At 44.8% G+C, this 18,851-nt stretch overlaps 1 protein-coding gene across 1 annotated transcript in view; it reads left to right on the top strand.

Annotated features, from left to right (window-relative positions):
• Nucleotides 1-18,851, top strand: part of GPC4 (glypican 4) — a 64,413-nt gene that overhangs the window by 16,308 nt on the left and 29,254 nt on the right. The window contains exon 2 of the mRNA XM_015860354.2: nucleotides 9,205-9,363. Within this exon, the coding sequence (XP_015715840.1) occupies nucleotides 9,205-9,363 (159 nt within the window). The remainder of the gene's footprint in view (nucleotides 1-9,204; nucleotides 9,364-18,851) is intronic.

The raw sequence follows: 18,851 nt of genomic DNA, 5'->3' as shown, positions 1-18,851 counted from the left end.
CCGTTGCTGGTCAACGTATTCCAAATGGGTGGTTCTCACCACGTCTGGGTTCTGTTTCAGCTGGCATTGCTCTGTGCAGGGAGGTGACATCCCTCCCTGCCAGGGTTCAGCTGGTGCTGATAGGATGGGCTGATGGACCTTGCATGGCAGTGAGTTTGTTCTGAGAAATGTCATAATGGTGTCAGAGATGTCGTAGAGATCTTGTTTCCCCAGGCAGCTCAGGATGGGGGCTCTGGTCTTGCAGAGGCCACTGGTGTCTCTTGGCTTGAATAAGAGGAGATTTGTGGGTGTAGGTGGGCAGTGTTCCTGAGAGCAATCATTCTTCCTCTGTTCTTGGGTTTCAACCATTTTGGACAGAAGCTCTCAAAGCTCATGATTTGGACTCTTTGAAGCCTTTTGGTGAATGGGGCAGATGCATGGCAGCAGGGCAGGGTGCCCTATCTCCTAGCATTGGGTAGCTGTTAGGTTATAGCTGGGCTTGGCTACACTTCAAGCCTTAAAGCTTTTTGTCTTTTTGTTTATACTTTCCCCAGGCAAATGAATGATGGTTCTGCGGACAGATGAGATGGAGCATTTCTCCTGGATGCAGAGCTTTTTATCACCTTTTTTTTTCCCTGGGAAGGATGGTACTGGGTGCTGAGGGGTGTAGGTGGCCAATGGCACGTGGGTCACTCCATGTCTCTAACAGCTTTTGGTCAGCCCTGGCTCTGTGCAGCTTGCCCTTACTGTCCTCCTTGCCCCAAAACAGCCCTGTGAAAGGCAGGATGAAGGAGTGCATCCTCATGGATGGGAAGCATCATCCTGCAACTGTGTTGGGTTTTAGGTTTGTATGCAGTCCTTCAGTGCTATGCTTTGCAATTGATGTGAGGGTGTTTTTTTGTCCCCTTCCAGAAAAAGTTTATCCCAGAATGGCAGCAAGTTCTGCATTGTCTATTATAGCTCTTGAAATTATGAATAATCTCTGTGGAAGTTGATTAACCTCTTTGTCTTGTGTTCCAATTTATAGATTATGCAATTGTTTGTATGAAGCCCAGAGTAATATTTTAGTTTAAGTCAAAAACAGGAAATGCTGGCTGAATTTCATGGACTTTGGCTTCTACTTAAGGGATTAAAAACATCTTTACGATTTGGAGCTTTCTTAGGTTTTTGCTTGTGTTAAAGCTGCTGGCTCCCATGCTGTTATCACTTCTATTCCTCCTGGTGCACTTCAACTCATGGACACGGCAGCTGCATTTTGGGCAATGGCGCATGCTTGTTGTGCTTTTGCAAACAGCAGCTCTTTGCTTCTTTTGAGCTTCTGTGTGGCATCCAAGGGTGTTGGGGGGCTGACCACAGGGGCACAGCACTGCTGGAGCTGAGCTGAGCCAGCAGATGACCGTGCTGCTGGCACGGCCGAGGTTGGGTACATCTCACAAGAAGTCACTGTGTGATTCTGAAATGTGGTTTTGTGCATCGAGGCTGGAATCAAATATGTTTATAAAGAGGAAAAAAACCAACTTGCTGGAAAAGCTGTTGGTGCCGGTGTGTTGCTGTTCTCTGCTGCCGCCCGTGTGTGGTGCTGTGCTGTGAGTGGTGAGCATCCCGGGAGGTGCGTGCCGGTGGGTCTGGATGATGAGGGAGGAAAGGAGTTGGAAATGTCACGGGAAAATGTTGTTAGGAATGAAAAATATTCCAGTTCACATAACGGTGTCTGTGGCAGAATCCATTTGGGTTAAAAGCTGCCTTTTTTGGCCAATATCCCAAAGCTTTATGGAAAAAAAGCAAACGAGCAGTTTTTAGGCTTTGTTTGCTTTCTTGATGAGGGAATTTGAGGAAAAAATGAGAAGTCTTACAAAGAAAGTAACTGTCTCCCAGCCAGATCTCTTCTATTTACTCTTCCCTGTGCCTTAGGCTTCAGTAATTCTGTGTATTTGCTGTTCCAAATGGATTTTCTTTCCCTTTTAATTGCATAAAATTGTACTCACTATGAGTATAATTTGATTGTTTTCTGTTTGTTTGCTTTGTTTTTTTGGGGGGATGATGATGGTAGAGGGCATGTTATCCCTGTAGAATCTGCTAGATAAGCTCTGTTGAATTCTGAAGTCTGACTGCTGACTGTATGCATGTTTTTAATGGGTTTTTAATGTGGCTGCTTTATTTTTGGGTTTTAGTGTATCCTGCATTACTGTTACAAGTATACAGGTGGAGGGACAGGGATGGCCATGGGGATGGCTCTTCTGTGCACTGTGTGCATCATTCTCCTTGTCTCAGAAGTAAACAAGCAAACAAGATGACTACAAGAGCAACAAAAAAGGGATAATTTTCATCACAAATTGCCCGTTGTGTACCATGTCTCACTTAAGGCACGTATGCAGAGGCCCGTTATGAGCACAATTTCATGCCTAAGGAATTCAGTGATAATAAGGAGGATCTGCATTTCCCAGATTCTCCCTCAACAGTGTGAAGTGGGTTTTTTTGGTTTTGTTTTTTTTTAATTAAGAAACAGTTCTTGGTTTTCATTGAAGTTTTCTGTTTTAGCTGGAGCCAGGGAGAATCCTCCAGTTGAGCAGGGCTATTTTGCTCTCCGGGCTTCCTTAAATAATATGTTCAATTATGTACGTTTTCTTCTTGCCTTATTTGTATATTCAGGTCTTTGTGTGGTTTCTCTCCCTTTTGATGTTTGCAGAAATGCATTATCTTCATCAGTCTGGTTTACGTTTGGTGCACCACTAATTGACTCAATATCCTGTTTGTGGAAATGAAAGCGCTCTATCACAGCAGAGTTTGCCAGGGTGTCAAGCCTTGCAGCATTTGGGCCACCCTGCTGGGGAGGAAGTCGGTGTAGAAATGAAACAGCAATGATGTTATTCCTCAGGTAAGCAGGTTTCTTGGAGACAACTGGAGGGCTCACTGATGATGTTGGTGCAGGGTTGGAGCCTTCTGGAGCCTCCATAGTTACACCTAGGCCTCGCTCTTGCCCAAAGCAGGGTTAATTCTTGATGTTTTGGGGGTGGGAAATAGGCTTTCATCTTGTTTTGGTTTTAAGAACTGTATTAGGAGCCCGGGATTCCCTGAAATCTCTCATGTTGGCATCAGTGTTGACCTAGGCTTGGGTTCTTCATGAACATCCCTGTGTTTAGTATAATATTGATTACTCGGGTGCATTTGGCAAGAGGTAATGACTTCAAGTTGTGCCAGGGGAGGTTCAGGTTGGATATTAGGAAAAAAAGTTCTCAGATGCACTGGCACAGGGATGCCCAGGGACTGGTGGGGTCACCATCCCTGGAGGTGCTCCAGAACCATGGAGATGTGGCACAGAGGGACGTGTCATGGTGAGGGGTGGGTCGAGGTTGGACTTGGTGATTTTGGAGGTGTTTTCCAGCCTTAATGATACTCTGCTTCAGGGCCATGCTTCTTTGACCAGAAGACAAGCATGACCATCGACATTTGGCCTCAAGTGGCTGGAAGGCAAGGGACCTCTTTGTGTCCTAAGTTGCTCTTTCCTGAACAAAAATTAAGGCTCCTTAATGTGCATTTGGCTTAATGTGCGCACACAGACATAAATCTCTCTTGTTCTTTTCGGTCCCTGACCCTCTTGGCAGTAAATTTGCAAACCTGAAGCTGTCAGCAAAGCAAAATGGAAAAATAAAAGCCAGACAGACCTTGGTTGTGTATGATATTTTAAGTAACTGTAGGTACGCGCGATGGAAATAATTAGAGTTATTTGTTGTGTTGAAGGGAGGTATGTCACCGAGGCATTGTGTGTGCTGGCGTTCCCCATGCCTGCAAGATGGATTAGCAGCTGAGTTAACAGATGCAGTAAAGCTTGACCGAAAATAGTTCACTTGTTGTTAAGCGTAGGTGAAAGGGCTTTGGTTTGGGTATCAAAGAGTGTGTTTTGCCTGCTTGACAAGTTTGCAAGGGGGGAAAAAAAGTCATTTCAGTATTATAAGCTTTCTCTGTGAGTCTGGGGAATTTTTCTGTGCCATTAGAGTAATCAGCAAAAAACCGAAACACATTGATTAATAACTTAAGTGGAAGCGCATAGGAAACAAGTGGCTTTAATATTAATAAGGCAAATAAAGCATCTATATAAAACGGTTGCTAATTGAGTGGGATGTTAAATACTCTGCACACTGGCATGCACTGCCAAATTGCTCTACTTTCATAACCAGCTTTCAGAGCTGACTGAGAGAGACTGGCCTGCATGAGGATGACTTCTGGTCTCAAAACTGCTGGGTGGCTGGAAGATGTGGTGGGCAGACAGACAGCTGCGATGAGTTGGATGGATAGAGAGTTCTTCGGGCTGTGAAAGGGCTCGATGTGGAAGATATGGAGAGGTGGTTGAAGTGTGCAAGCTCTTTTTGAAATTGTGACTCAGGTTGGAAATAGCCCTGTGTGCTATTCTCTATGTCAGGGAGATGTGGTCTGAATGTCCCAGCCTGGTCAGACCCGCTCAGAAGTTTCTAACTCTGTAGGCTGTGGCGGATGCGTTGCCTCTGTTAGCAGAATCTCAATGCTGTTTTACATCTCTTCCTTCCTGGCACGCGACCATCTCTGCAGGAGTATTCTCCATAGGAAAATAAACACAAGTGCCAGAGCAGCACTGCTTTAAAGCAAGCAGTGAAGTCTGACCAACTGGTGGAAAAGGAAAGCACAGATAGAGCCATCCACTCAAAATTCAAGTGTGCTGCTTATACCAGGCAACAAGCGTGCCTTCAAACGTTGTTTGTATGTGAGACAACCCAGGAGAAGGCAGTAGGGTTGTCCTGGGTGTCAGGCATTGCCTAGAGCAGGACTTTTTCCTCCTCTTACTATATGAAACAGTATAATTTTGCCTAAAAACATTACTGTGACAAGGTGCTATCCATGTTTGTATAGCACTTTTTGTGAGCAAGTATCTAAAAGCATCACAAGCAGCGATGGGAGCAACACAGCCCTGCTGACAGCTCACAGGTGTTACGGGCTGTTCTGCAGGTGCTGAGCATCCCCTGCCCCTGTAGCCAGGAAAACTGGCAGGCTTCTGGTATTTTGGGTGCAATTAGAGGTGGTCAGGTTGGGCGGATGGTTCGATAGCTGTGTCTTTCTCGATGACTCCACAGGAGTCAATCACAGTCTCACATTTTTCTTTATTCCTTTTGTCCCTTGTTAAAATGGGGCCGGAGCAGCAGAGCTGTGCTCAAGGGTGATGCTAGTGTTTCTTGTCATCGTTGTTGGGGGTTTTGTAAAGCCTCTGTAGCATGTCAATTATATATGATGGGTGGAAGCCTAATATTCTGTGATAATTAGAATGTAAGTCTAGTGTGAAATCGGATTAGAGTCCGGCATTACAGTCCAGGATTCCTTTTGTAGTAGATTCAGAGGAAGTCATAAAGCTCTTTTAAAGATGACACGAACTGATGTGTACCAGAGGGGCAGTGGTGGGGTATAAGATGAGGTGCTGGTGGCCCTGTGTGCCCCTCCTGGAGCTGCACTCGCCTTTTAAATGCTCCACCAGCCTGGGTTTTTGCACACAAGAATCAAGTCCAACAGCAACATTTCTGACCATAAAGTGCTTTTGGCTCCTTGACTGAGCTACAGTGAAGGGCTAGACTGTGCACAGGAGAGTTTTCAAGAGGTGACACCCCTCTGCCTCCCAGTTAATGGCTTCTGAAGGTTGCTTTTGCAGCCAGATATACTTGAAGTATGAACTTGGTCAGGGCTGTGAGGAGCAGGGTGGGAATGGCATGTTTAGCCTGGGAGTCCAGAAACAACATTTGAAAAGGTCTTGGAAAATTGGTGAAGGGAGTTGCTTTTTGAGATAATGGAGCCCCTGAGTTCGTACTACACAGTTACTCATTCGATGAAAACATGTTTTCCAACATGTTGCATAGCAGTTGCTTGATTTGGAAAAAACTTCATGTGCCTAGAGCCTGCTAAATGTGGCATTTCTGTAATGGCTTAAATAATAAGTTTGTGAGATTACCTTTCTGAGCACATTTCCTTAGATCTGCAGATGGTGACATTGTGTTCTGTTGCATTTCTATCTTTAACCCCTGTTCCATTCCCTAGAGGTGTATTGCTAACTAGCCAACGAGCAAGCTTAATCTTCTCTTCTAGTTTTGGTCCATTGCTTCTCTCTCTATATGTGTGTAATATAAAATAGATATAAAGTCCTGCTGTGACAGGCTATGGAAAAGATCTGCCACAAGTCCTTGACAAGTTGCAGGTATGGTGTACATGTGCAGTAGATATTTAGAGTAGTTCACTGCTACTTAAGCTCTTTTTGCCACACAGCCCTCAATGTGATGATTGCAAACCCTGACAAACAATCCAATAAAAGCATAACTTGAAAGGAAGCTGTGGCAGAGTTATATTTTGCTGGGCTCATATGGTGATAAATTACAAAAGCTGTGGAGTCTTTAACACTCAACAGTAGATGAAGGGTTGCCTTGTATGGGCATTGTTTGATGAGTATCAACTTGAGAAATAATTATTGCCAAATGTGTCCTTGACAGCGAGCACACACAATGAGTGCTCTTTATGTAATATACATAAACATTAGATGTCTGCTTAAGTGGGCCTAAATACCTAGTTTTTCACTCCTTTTTCATAGAGGAGCTCTTGCTGCCAGCAGGAAGACCAAAGAGTGGTATCTTGGTTTGAGCTCTACGTTGCTGTGTTCTGGGTGAAGCTTGCTCATGGCAGTAAGCCTTGCATATGGGTGCTGCCCATATGGAAAAAGCAGAGAGCCCTGTGAGCTGGTGTGAAGCGAGAGTCAGAAATGAGGTTCCTCACAAGCTACCACTGGCTGTTGCTTCACTCAGTCACTGTTACAGAGGTGCTAAGGAACAAGCCTCCCCATAGGAAAGCATGGGCTTCAGGTGACTTCTCAGTGGCATCTTCCACTGTGGTATAATGAAGCTTCAATAAAAGCAGTCCACAGTCCTAAACTTTCAGGTTTTATATTTACCACTGAGCAACACAGTCCATCCTCCCCTGCATTAGCACTCAGTAGCAGGAGCACCTCAGCTCCAGACAGAGCTAATTCTTGATCACAAGCCAAGACCACATAGTGCTGACATGACCGAGAAATATCTTCCATAATTAGATTGCTTGGTCATTCATTTTTGAATGCCCGAGTTGCATTTTGGAGAGTAATTTGTTAATGATCAACCAAATAGTAAATCAGGCTTGTGCAGATCCTATCAGTAGTATTCTTGCTTGGCTTTGCAGTGCGTACTGGAGAAGCACCATGCAAATCTGAGACAAAAGGGATTAAAGAGAGGCGTTGCTTTTTTTCGCTTTGAAATGTTGGCTCCCGATTCAATACTCTGAAATGTAAAACAATGTAATTCTTTTTCGAAGGCATCCGATCAATATTAAGTTTGTTTATAACCTCACAGGCAAAAGTTGTTGCAGTGGTGAGTAAGCAGCAGGTTAATCTAATAGAAAAAGGCATTGTCAGATAGGCGAGATGTTAACTTCAGTTTAGTAGCGTAAATAGATACAAAAACCATTCCTTGTGTTTGTTGGGCTTTTTTAATCAATCATTAAATTGGAGTGGTTGTTAGGCACTGCTGCTCTGGGGATACCGAGGCATTTGTGGACAACTTCAGGAGCGTCTCTGAAGTGCAGTGAAGAAAAAGAAATCCTGCTGACAGTAGGTTTGAGCTTGCCAAGTAGGGTAGAGGTTTGCCCTTCCAACACAAAAGAATTACAAGTATGTAAATTGTAATCACCAAGGGAAGAAGCGCTTAATGAAAATGGTACTGAAATCATGAAGTGCGTGTCAGGTAAAATATTCCCATCTGAAACCTAGGAAAGAAAAAATGAAAAATTCAAGTGTTTTAAAATGAAATGGGTTTGACATCTCAAGTTTAGCTGTTGCTCTAGCAGTAATTATCACTTTGCTGCTATTTATTTGTGTTCTGCGGTGTCAAGGAGGCTTAGTCACGTATTGGAATTGGAGCAAAAGGGATGCAAAGTGAAATAGCGTGGCCTTGCCTGGGGATTTGCTTGGTTGAATGATGGCTGGGGAGGAAGACTCTGTATGGCCAGGTCTCATGAGCACCGTGCCTTAGTCCTCATGCAGTGTGCTTGTCATTCTCCTAGGAGAAATAGGAGTGTGCAAAAATGTGGGGAAAAGAAAAAAGAGGGAAAAAAAAAGAGTATCTAAAGAGCCAGTGAGGTTTTTTCCCTTTGTTTTCTGAAGGCTGTCTAAGCAGGGCTGTTTTCTGTGCCGGACTTTGAGCAGCAGACAGTCTCGTGCAATAAATTAGTTGTGGCAGAATTATCTGTTGGTCAAGGTCTCTCTGTAATGCCTGAGAAAACAAACAAATCCTGTGGCACAGAAGGAAAACTGGTTTAGGAGAGGGCAGTCGTAGAGATGGAATGTGTGTGTGTGTTTAATTAATATGTATGGTTTTCACTTTTGAAAAGTGGTCTGGAAGGAGAGTGGCCAACATTTCTAGGCAAGAAAGTCACACATAGCGGTGTGAAGGTTTGGTAGCTGGGCGAATCATGCAGTTGTGGGCCAGATCTGGTTGTATCGATCATGGTCTGACTTTGTTTTTCACAGAGCAAAAATAGCTTTCATTCACTGCAGACCTTTCTGATGCTTTAGCAGTCAGGGTGGCTCTTCAGAAGGTATGTAGTGACACTCTGTGCCCTGCAGCTCTTGGGGTCAGTCTTGGTGAGCTCCAGCAGTGCTGGAGGTTGTTGCTGGACCTGCAGTGGAATTCCCTCCATCTGTCTCCTTATGCTGAGGCACTCAGGGGTAAGGGAGACACTGGAGCCCTTTACGATTCCTCTGGCCAAGCAATCTTGAGCCATAAGGCTTTTATGAGAGCTGTTTTTCAGGGTGAAGGAAGAAAAATATGTTTGAATTCTGCAAAACAAACACAGTTTCACCCAAGATGATGACAGAAAACTGTAAAATGAAAAGCTGGGAAATGTAAAGTCTTTTCACAAGCAGTTAGATAAAACAAGTTGATTTTCATATCAGTGACATCTTTGATTCTTAGAATACTTCAGTGATAGTTGAAAGGAAGGAGAAGGAAAAAAGGATTTTTCTGTTCAAAAAGGACCAGTGTCATTGATGTGGTGTATTATGTATTAACTGAGTGAACTGAAAGTAATTAAAACACTCTGGAGACGGTGCCACAACGGGACCTCGCACACTGGCCTCCTTGTGTCACAAAGGGAATTCCTCTAACTTAGAGTATTTTCTTCTCTCTTTTTAAGGCGACCACTTGAAAGTCTGCTCACAAGCCTACACATGCTGCACTCAAGAAATGGAAGAGAGATACAGTCAACTGAGCAAACATGACTTCAGAAACGCCGTCGTAGAGCTTAGTAATCACTTACAAACGATGTTTAGTTCCCGATACAAGAAGTTTGATGGTGAGTGCAGAGACCTTGAACTTACTTTCCTTTGCTTAGAATGCTAAGAATTCCCATCCTGTTGTTCTGTGTGCAGTTGCTTTGCTCTGCCTCCCCCTTTGCTGGGGAAGTTCATGACTCATTGCTCTGGTGGTGAGGGTAGTGCATGGCTTGTTTTGCAATCCCATGTGAGAGAAATATTTGCTGATTACAGTTGTTTGTTTCCTAAAGAGAGATCTATTTCTGATTAATCTTCCAAAAAACTGTACTGCTGTCAACTTAAGATTGCAGCGAGTTTGTTTGTATATCCCTGCAGTGCATGTGGTTGTAACGTGCACATCTCACAGACCCCATCCACAAAAATGCAGATCTTTCCCAGTCTGTTATGAACCAGCAGGGTTTGTATCAGCTCACTTAGCCTTTGGGGCTAAGTAGAGCAGCAAATAAATAAATACAGAGATGTCTTTGTGTGGAAACCGAGGGTTCAAGTGTGATGCAGGGTCAGAAGCAAAGTGAACAAAGTCTCGGCTGAGTTCCCATCGCTCAAATGACACCAATTGCTGACTGATAAGCAAATGTCTGGTCTCAGTGCTGCCCTCGGATCAGCAGGAGGGCTGTGCTCTCCTCATAGCCTGATGGAAGAAACTCCCTATTGAAATAGCTGGCACTTACCTGTGCCAGTGTCCTGTATTCACTGTGTGCCCTAGTGTCATGCTTGCTCCTGGATGGGCTGCCCTTGGCTGTGGGGATGAGGTGACACCTAAATGCAAGTGAATGTATCTGATGAGTTAGGTGGACTGGACTGGTTGTCAGGACTTTGTTTTGTGTCCATATTGTATCACTGCCATCTGCTAGCAGAGGGTCATTCCAATGCACAGTTCTTCAGGTTTTTTTTTCTCCCTTGTTTGGTTGTTAGTAGAGAATCCATGTGAACCAACACTCTGAAATCTGTGCCTTGAACCTCCCAGGGACTTCCTCTTTGCTGTTGCAGCAAGTAGCAGCCCCTTTCCTTCAAAAGAAGTTGGCACCTGTGAGAAAGAAAAGGTCCCTGAGTATGAAATTGCAGTGAGTCAAAGTGAAATTATGCAATCCTCTTGATAGCATCTAAATCTACTAGCTGAGTATTTCCCTCTTAAACCTCTGTTGTCTCTACCTGCTGCTACACCAAAGGGGTGATAGAGAGAGAACCAAAGTGTCTAGACTTGCAAGCTTATTAAATAGAGAGCAAAGCACTTAATGAAATCCAGTCCATAGATAAGCCCTTTGAAAGAGACCAGAGGAACAGCATCTGCTTCACCTTAAATGAACAACGAGGCTTTCTGCACTGAACACAAAGGGCATGCTCAGTTCACAATATTAGCATCCCTGACATGGTGCAGTCATGTTGCTCTGATTGTCTTCTCATTTTCATGGCGAGAGATGGCTACAGGACTGTGTGACAAGAGGAGGGCATTAAACTAAGTTTGGATCCCTCTCAAAGCACAGTGCTTCAGCCTGGGGGAGCTTTGATAGGGAGCCTTGCAAAGCTGTTCTGTTGGCACAGCTTGGTTCTGCCATCAGCAGCTCTCAGTGTGCCCGCTGCCGCTCTCACCACTGTGGCTCCTCTGATCTTAATCCTGGGAGTCCTTGAAAGGCAAACTTGGAAGCGGATAGAGTGATCCTGTTCCTAGAAGCTAGATTTGCTGTGCCCAGCCTACCCCTGAAGCATACTTCTCTGCCCTGTTTGAAACTAATGAAGGAGAATTAGCAACTTCTTAACCTTGTCCCCAAGCCTGACGCTCCCATCTTTGAGCATTTGTTAATATCAGATCTAAGTCTTCATTTGCTGTAGACAAAACTGATTGAGGGATTTTTATTTTTTTTTTTTTTCTTTTTAAATCTTACCTGGGGTGGAAGCAGAAATGAACTGATTACCATCCTCCACTATTTACCTCCTGGAAGACTTTTAATCAGGACTGCCTCCATCTCAGTGTCCGAGTCACCTGGTGGCTGACTGCACCCCATTCACAGGGTGCTGTTGGTGGTGGCTGAGCAGTCCCCCCCCTCAAGTTGTCAGCCCTTTCTTAAGATTCCCTGCAAAAAATGGCAAGTTTCTGGAGCTCAGTGCTTGATTTGGTGTGTTTGTGTTGCCTCCTAGGGTCTGATAGGCTGTTTGTGGTGGTTGTTTCCTTTCTACAATCTCAAATGCTCAGCAATCTGGTCATGCACGATTTGTTTTTTGCTTTGCATGTTTGATTTCTTGTCAAATGTCCTTTTGTGGCAGAGGCACATTCCTTTTTCTCCTTCTGGATCAGTTCTCCAGTTTGCCAATGCTTCACTGAGTTGGTCTGACTTTTCTGCCCTGAATATGTGGCATTCCTGTCCTCTACAGGCTCTGCAAGGACCCCTTTTAATCCCTTACACAACCAGTGTAAGGGATAGTTGTGGATGGAACAGAGACAGGGAGAAACACTGCTTTAAGATGTTTGTTGCCCCCCAGTGATTGTGTTTTGGGTGTATCTTTAAATCTTGGTGCACTCCAAACATTTTTTTCAGTTTAAATAAATTGAAATAACTGGGAAGAAAAAGGTGATTGGAACACAAAGCTGGAGGAGGTGGCTTGGCAGCTGCTTGGGTGCAACATGTCCAATTCAAAAGAGGAGATGATCTAGCCCCATGTATTTGCCCTGAGCTCTCGGGCAAGCACACAGTCCTCCCACAACTCTTCCTTTGCGTGGCCCCTTGCTCCTATTTTAGCATTTGGAACTCTTTAGGGCTGCCTCATTACCAGTAGCCAGATCTGTTTGAATGAAAATAAAGCTGACAGAATACGAGCCATGCATCCTCCTCTGCTTAATGAGAAATCATCTACATTGTGTAGCTGGACTGAACAGACAAAGATGAGTTATTGCAGAGACCTAAATTCACTTAACTCCCAGCAAATGGAACACTGACTCCCCTCTCAGGGTCACATCACTGTGTTTAGTGATGACACTCCAGGAAGCAGCTCTCTCACAGCGAGAAGCAAACCATGACCCCACAGCTCTCTGGAAATCTTTGGTGCAGACTCTCTGGTTGCTAATCTCTTAGCCTTGACATTCAGGTCCAAGAGAAGAGGCAAATCTGTGCTGCCTCTGCTATGTGCTTGACCTTTGCAGCAGTTGCCACTGTAAAAGGACAGTCCTTGGATGGAGGCGGCAGTGCCCTGTGGCTTTGGGAGCATTTTGCATCAGCTGCTTCTTGACGTGATGTTGGAACAGTTGCCAGAATTGCTCTATCTGACACCAAAGCTGTGTGCTTCAGCAATGGATTATCTCCTCTTAATCAGGAGCACATAACAAGCTTCTGATTACCAGTCCCCAAATGGCTGGCCACAACTCAGTACAGCTTCTCATATGTAATTGTACAGCGACAGGTTCTTCTGTGTGTGTTTGGTTTGCAGACACAGGGAAAAGACCGGAGCTTTGGAGTCCAATATCTTATATATCCTGTCTAAATATTTGCTTACAGCACAGCTCTGTATGCTCCTCGGGGTTTCTCCTGTTGTAATTTAAACCTAGCCCAGCCTCCGTGTAGCAGAAAGGTACATATTTCCAGCAGTAAGGGAAATTCTTTTTCTAATAAGGAATATGTGCTTTGGGAGTTGTTGGACTCTGTTGCTAAATGTTTTTAAAGTGAGGATGTGCTGGTTTTGGTGTTTTTTCCCCTAGTATACGTGATGTCAGATACACGTTTACAGGCTTCACTGAGAAATTAGTGGGTGACGTTCCCTGGCCGTATAAGCATCTCCCTATATGACAACAGCCATGGGATGCAGGACGAGTGCTCTGATGTGATGTTTGTCCTGAGCTGCCATGGAGGAAGCTGTGCAGAGTAACCACATCTCATGGCACAGCAGTAGCTGCAGCCTTTTTTCATCTTTACCACTTAATGCCCCTCCACTCTCCAAAGGATTAATAATTTTAGAAGGATTAATGGTGACATTAAGATTGTTTAAATGCTTGATCCCTTCTATTAAGCTTGAACTTTCATCTCCACTGACCTTTCAGGCTGAGGTTTTCCATGCTGGGGGCAGTGGTTCTGGTGAAGGCCAGAACAGAAATTGGGCTCAGCTGTTTTGAGGAATTGGAGCGGGCAGGAAGCAGCAGATAACTCTTCTTTAGCATTTCTGCTATCCTGTTTCTTCCTAGATAAGCTGTTCTTTGAATTGTTTGCTTTTATTAAAGACGCCTCCTGAATCTCTCAGAAGACCCCACTGTTGTGCCAAGCCTGTTTTAGGGAGAAATTCTGTTTTCTAGGTTCATTGCACAGCAAATGAGGGGAAAGCAAATCCCTAAAACCCTGTGAGCAGAGGGACTGCTAAATGACTGCTGTGAAATGCTGGCTGGTTTGTTGCCTCTGCATTTAGCGAGCCTCTGCATTTAAACCAAGTTCTGTCTCTTTCTTCAGAGTGCTCTGTTTTTGGGAAGCAAGATTTTGCCTCCAGTGGTATTTAAGAACATTATACCCAAGGGGCAAACACACAACAGGCTTGGTGCTCACTGTACGCCAGCAACAAGAGGTTGAGCACAAAACTACTCAGCCCCAGCCGGCATCTGGGAAGCTATTAAATGCTGAGTGTCCCATTTCTGCTTTGCTCCTCCCTATTGCCCCCTGACTTTTCCATTAGTATCAAAGATAAAACAAATATGAAAGTGTAAAATGAAACCCCTGTGGGACAACAAGCGGAAAGAAAGAGAATCCGAGCAGCAGGAGCTGGGCAGTGGTCCCCAAGGGGCACGTGGGGCCACAGGTTGGGTTCAGTGGGGTTATTTCTTATGGGCTGGAGGTAGGTCAGGGCTTTTACGTGTGACATAGATTTTGAGAGGTGGGAGTAGGACATAACTTTTCTGGTCTGTTGTCCCCTTGTAGATGGTGGGTAGCTCACATACAGCATTTGGATTGCTTTGTTCTATGCATAGGGTGCAGGCAGCTGCTGGAGGAGATCCAGCTGCTGTCCCAAGGGAAAAGGAGAGGCATGTTCCCTTCATGGAGGCCTTTCCTCTCTGTCCTCCATCTTGGTGGTCTCCTTCCCACTGCTCCGGACAGAGCGGAGACAAACAGTGAAAGATGAACCCTGCGTCTGTCCGGTTCCTAAAGTTAGAATTTGGCAGATAATCAGGATGCTACACCTGACCAAAATAACTGCCCTTTTGGGACCTTACTGTCACATTAACTCTTTTATCAGAAACTGCCCGCAAGAGCAAAGAAGTGGGGCTTTGTCCTGCTCTTGTGCCAGGGTACCCCATGTTTGTGGCATCTTCAGAAGGCTGTTCTCAGGAGTCCCTGTGCATCAGGAGTTGTGCAGAAGGACACTGGAGATGCAGTGGGCCTTTAATGCCTGTTGTGCAAGAGCTGTGTGTATTTTGAATCAATTTTTGAGGAGACAGCTCTGCCTTTAGAACCTTGCATTAACATATAAATGACTTAGTGGTGTGGTCTATCTGCTGCCACACAAGAGTAGGAGAAGGTGCAGCCTCATTTGTTCCCCTCTAGAAAGGATGGTCACAAAACCTCACATACCAGCCTGGGTGGAGAATGATGGGATGATCCCTCAAGCTTTGCAGTGAAATCCATTGCCTCCTGCTGAGAGCTGGTCCTTCAGGCTTGGTTTTGGACTTGTGCTTGTCTGGGGTACAGATGGAGTGATTTAGGAGAAGCAGAAGGGAAGCAACCACCAACACACTTCCTTTAGAAAATCCCACTTGTGGGTTTTTGTTTGCACTTTCCCACTCACGCCAACAATAATGAAGCAAATTGTCTGCTTTCTCTGCTCTCTCTGCCCTGGAAGTTTGTTTATTCTTGTAGCTGGCTCCTTTCCATCTGGAGATCTTTAAAAAGGTACAAAAAAACACTATGATTTTTCTTCTTGTTCTTTGAGAAGGTTCACAATGCTGAGCTAACACTGAGGGGGAGCCGACCTCTGCTTTGGGAGGCTCACAAAGCTCCTGAAGTCACAGCATCACCGGGGGAGGAAGCCCCATGTAGAGGGAATCTCTTGCCCCACAGGTGAAGGGGAAAAAGATGAGCTTTCTATAACCGAGTGAAGGGTTCAGCTATGGGCAAGACCACTTTCCATGTGGGCTTAGAGGAATCAGATAATATTCTTTCTGCCATCTCAGGTGCATGCAGTTCTGCCGTTAGGATTGCAGGTAAACTTTTCTTATGCTTTTGCTTTTTATCAAAAGACAATGATGTGGGCCGCACGCTTTGTACTTGGCTACAGGAAACGTGTCTGGTGTTCTCTGGTTACTAATTGCTGTCAACTTGTCAATGAGCTATTGTTTGTCTGTTTAAAATTAACTCTCTTTTCCTCCTTCCTGCACAAAGAAACCACCTAGCGATTGTGCAGGCTCTGGTTGCTTGTGTAGTATGGGGAGCTGCTCCCTGGAAGCTGATGTAGCAGGTGGCATTTGGTTGTTGCAGTGGGCTTGAGAGCATGATATTCCCTTGGAGCTGGCTTGTGCTGCTCAGCCTTATCAGTGTTACATGTACCTTAGCATCCAGCTGTTTGCACACTGGGTGAAAAAGAGCACTGGCTCTGCCTGGGAGAGCTCAGTGCAATGTGAGACAGAGGGAACTTATGTTAACAGGAGCGAGAAAGCTGGCAGCTACTAAGCAGCACAGGTTCTCCTCAGGCTCTTCAACAGCAGTCATAGGAAGGGAGGCCTAGAAAAAGATTCACGAGTCAAATACCCTTGAGTGCTTCAGCTAGTAGCTATCAAGGAACACAGGATGCATCTGAAAGCGACTCTGCTTCAAATTTTCACAGCTGCATTGGGGTGGGAAGTTGGTGTTTTGGTACCAGCTGGACCAGCAGTTCTAAAGCAGCTGGGAAATAACAGGGGAATGGGTGTGGTGAAAATTAGCCAGGAGGAGACTGGAGGACAGCAGGGAGAGAGAGCAGTAAGGGAGTAGTGCTGGGGAAGGTGGTGTTGAGTTGTCGTTGCTGGGTTAGGAATTTGGGATGAAGGATGTTCTACTGGTGGGTAAAACCACTATAGCAGGTCCAGAGCAGGAAGTATGAGCATGGAAAGTCCCTGGAAATGGAGGTGAGGAGGATATTAAGCTTGTGTTTGTCCTTCAGGATGCACCAAGAAAGGACCAGAGCACTTCTGCTTTCCTAATTGTTAGGATGGGTGTTAGGTGGAGTAGGACATGATGTGCTGTTATTTGCTTCTTGAATCATGTTGTTTGCTTCTTGAATCACAGAGGGTAATCTTGATACCATTCAGTGCCTTCTCCCCCCCAGCACCCCACCTCTTTCATTGCTTCTGTTCCTTTACTGAGTTTGCTCGCTGTGTGATAACACTGCTCTTGGGATGAGCATTAGCTTTTCTGAGCTCCTGCCAGCCCTGGGGTACAGATGAATGTTTTTGGGCCCACCAGAAACAAGAAGTTGAAGAAATCTTTTTCATTTGTTTGTTTTTAAATGACCATTTTTCTCTTTTTTCCCCTCTGTGATGTTGTGTCCCAGTTGTTGCTTTTGTCTTGAAGCATTTGAATAATTAAGCAAAGTTCTGGGAGATTTGGCAGTGCCTCCCAGCTCTCTGAGGCTCACATATCATGGCTGTCTCTGTGACACTGGTGTGATTTAAGCCTGTGTTTCTTCTAACTATGCGGAAGAGTTCTTCCCATGTCAGTAAGTGCTAACACATGTTTGAAAACAGGACAGAGGAACAGCTTGTGGATTTGCCCTGCCCTTCCTGAGTTCATATTCAATAAATGTGTTAACACTATGTATTCATCGGTTTCTCAGCACTTCTGGAAAAAGGTTGTTAAGCTATGGTTTGTTTTTCCCTGGTGGAAATTACAAATGTGATATATGTAATGAAGGAAGTGAAAGCGTATTAAAAGTAATGAGGCACATTTAGAGTAGGTGGCATAGCTGTGAATGGCTTCAACTTTGAGGTGAAAGAAGCTGTGAAACATTGGTGCCTTTTCCTCCCAAGGCCCTTCTATCTGTCTGATGTGAATTCTGCTTGCATCATAGGAGGAGCACTAGAGTGGGCTTTGCATCCACAGATGCATCTATATACAAGGGGATGGGGATGGCCCCTCTGTGCTGTGGCCTGGGCAAGGATGTTTGCCTGGGAATCCATCTTGCTGCTATGTACTTTTTATGAGTAAACCATTTCATGGGAAAGTATAATTAATCTCTTTGTGGCAGCACTCTGCTGCGTACACTAGAAAACGTCATTATCTATACAGACAAGCAAATTAAAGGTTTCGCTAAGGCAGACAGTCCTTAATTAATCATAATCTGGACAACATATTAAGAGTATACCTGAAAGAGTGGGTGGAAAATTATCTAAAACTAATTAGTTGTGCCCATAAAAATACAGCATATTCCCTCCGTGTGCTTGAACCTGGTTTTATTTGTTTCTTAAGGTGTGCTGGATAGTTGTACGTCTACCAGTTTGCATAGTTGATTCAGAAATCTTCATCAGAATAACCCTAAGGCCAGTTGAAAACATGGCTATAAAATAAGCAAACCTGATGCGTGGGAAATTTAAAGTGTCTGAAGGCTGCTGGGAAGGGAAACATGTGGTGTAGCCCTGGTTTGGAAAGACACATGTACACCCAAACACTGCCAACAAAGGGGCACCTGTGCAACATGGAAATTAAAAGCAAAACTTCGCACACCAGGGTGAGCGGCTCTGGGTTGAGCTCCAAGGGCTCCTGGATTGGGGCATGGAGGTTGTGCTGGTGCTGGAGGCAGCTCGGGCTGGCAGTTCTGCCCTTCTCACCAGTGTTTGTAGGGAAATACCAAAATGGGCTGTGGCTGAACTGCAGCGAGCCCCTTTGATGTGTTCTTCTAATCTCCATGAGCTGCCTTTGATTTAGGTAGGGCTGTACTGTACAGCAGAGGGCTTTCCCCATCCAAAAGCCATCTAATATGAAAATCCCACTCTAAATATTGAAAAATGTTAGCACAAGGAATAGGAAAATGCTACATCCGTTCCTCTTTGAGAATATTTTCAGACGAGACCTGTGAACTCAATGTTAAAAAACAAAAAACAACTCCAAGGAAGTGGATTTATGGTCTGTAGGTGGAATTTGCCCTGTGCCCTACAGTGGGTGGGGTGATTGTTTCTTCAAATAGCTGAGGTATCCTCAGCTTGGAAGGGAGATTGCTTAGAATTCTTCTGGCTGTGGAATCCAGTGTAATGTGGAAGCACCTTCAGGAGGTGCTGGGTTACCGATGGGGCTGGTCTGCCCTCAAGCTACAAACAGGTGATTGCTTGTATTACCTGAAAAAAGGAAATTGCCAAGTAACTGTGGTTAAATTTTCCCATTGTGGAAATTTGTTTTATGGAAGGGCTTGTTTAAAAGCAGGAATTCCTTTTCCTCCAGGACTCTCGTTACAGAAATATCAGATGCGTCGTGTCCAGACTTTCTTACTTTTTCCTCACATCCTAGATTTTCCCCTGAGTGCTGGCATTGAAATTCTACACTGAAATTCAAACGTGTTAAAAAATAAACATAGC

Source organism: Coturnix japonica, chromosome 4, assembly GCF_054131305.1.
Source record: "Coturnix japonica strain WE chromosome 4, WE-NBRP24, whole genome shotgun sequence".
NCBI lineage: Eukaryota > Metazoa > Chordata > Aves > Galliformes > Phasianidae > Coturnix > Coturnix japonica.
This window is presented reverse-complemented; position numbering and strand designations above follow the sequence as displayed.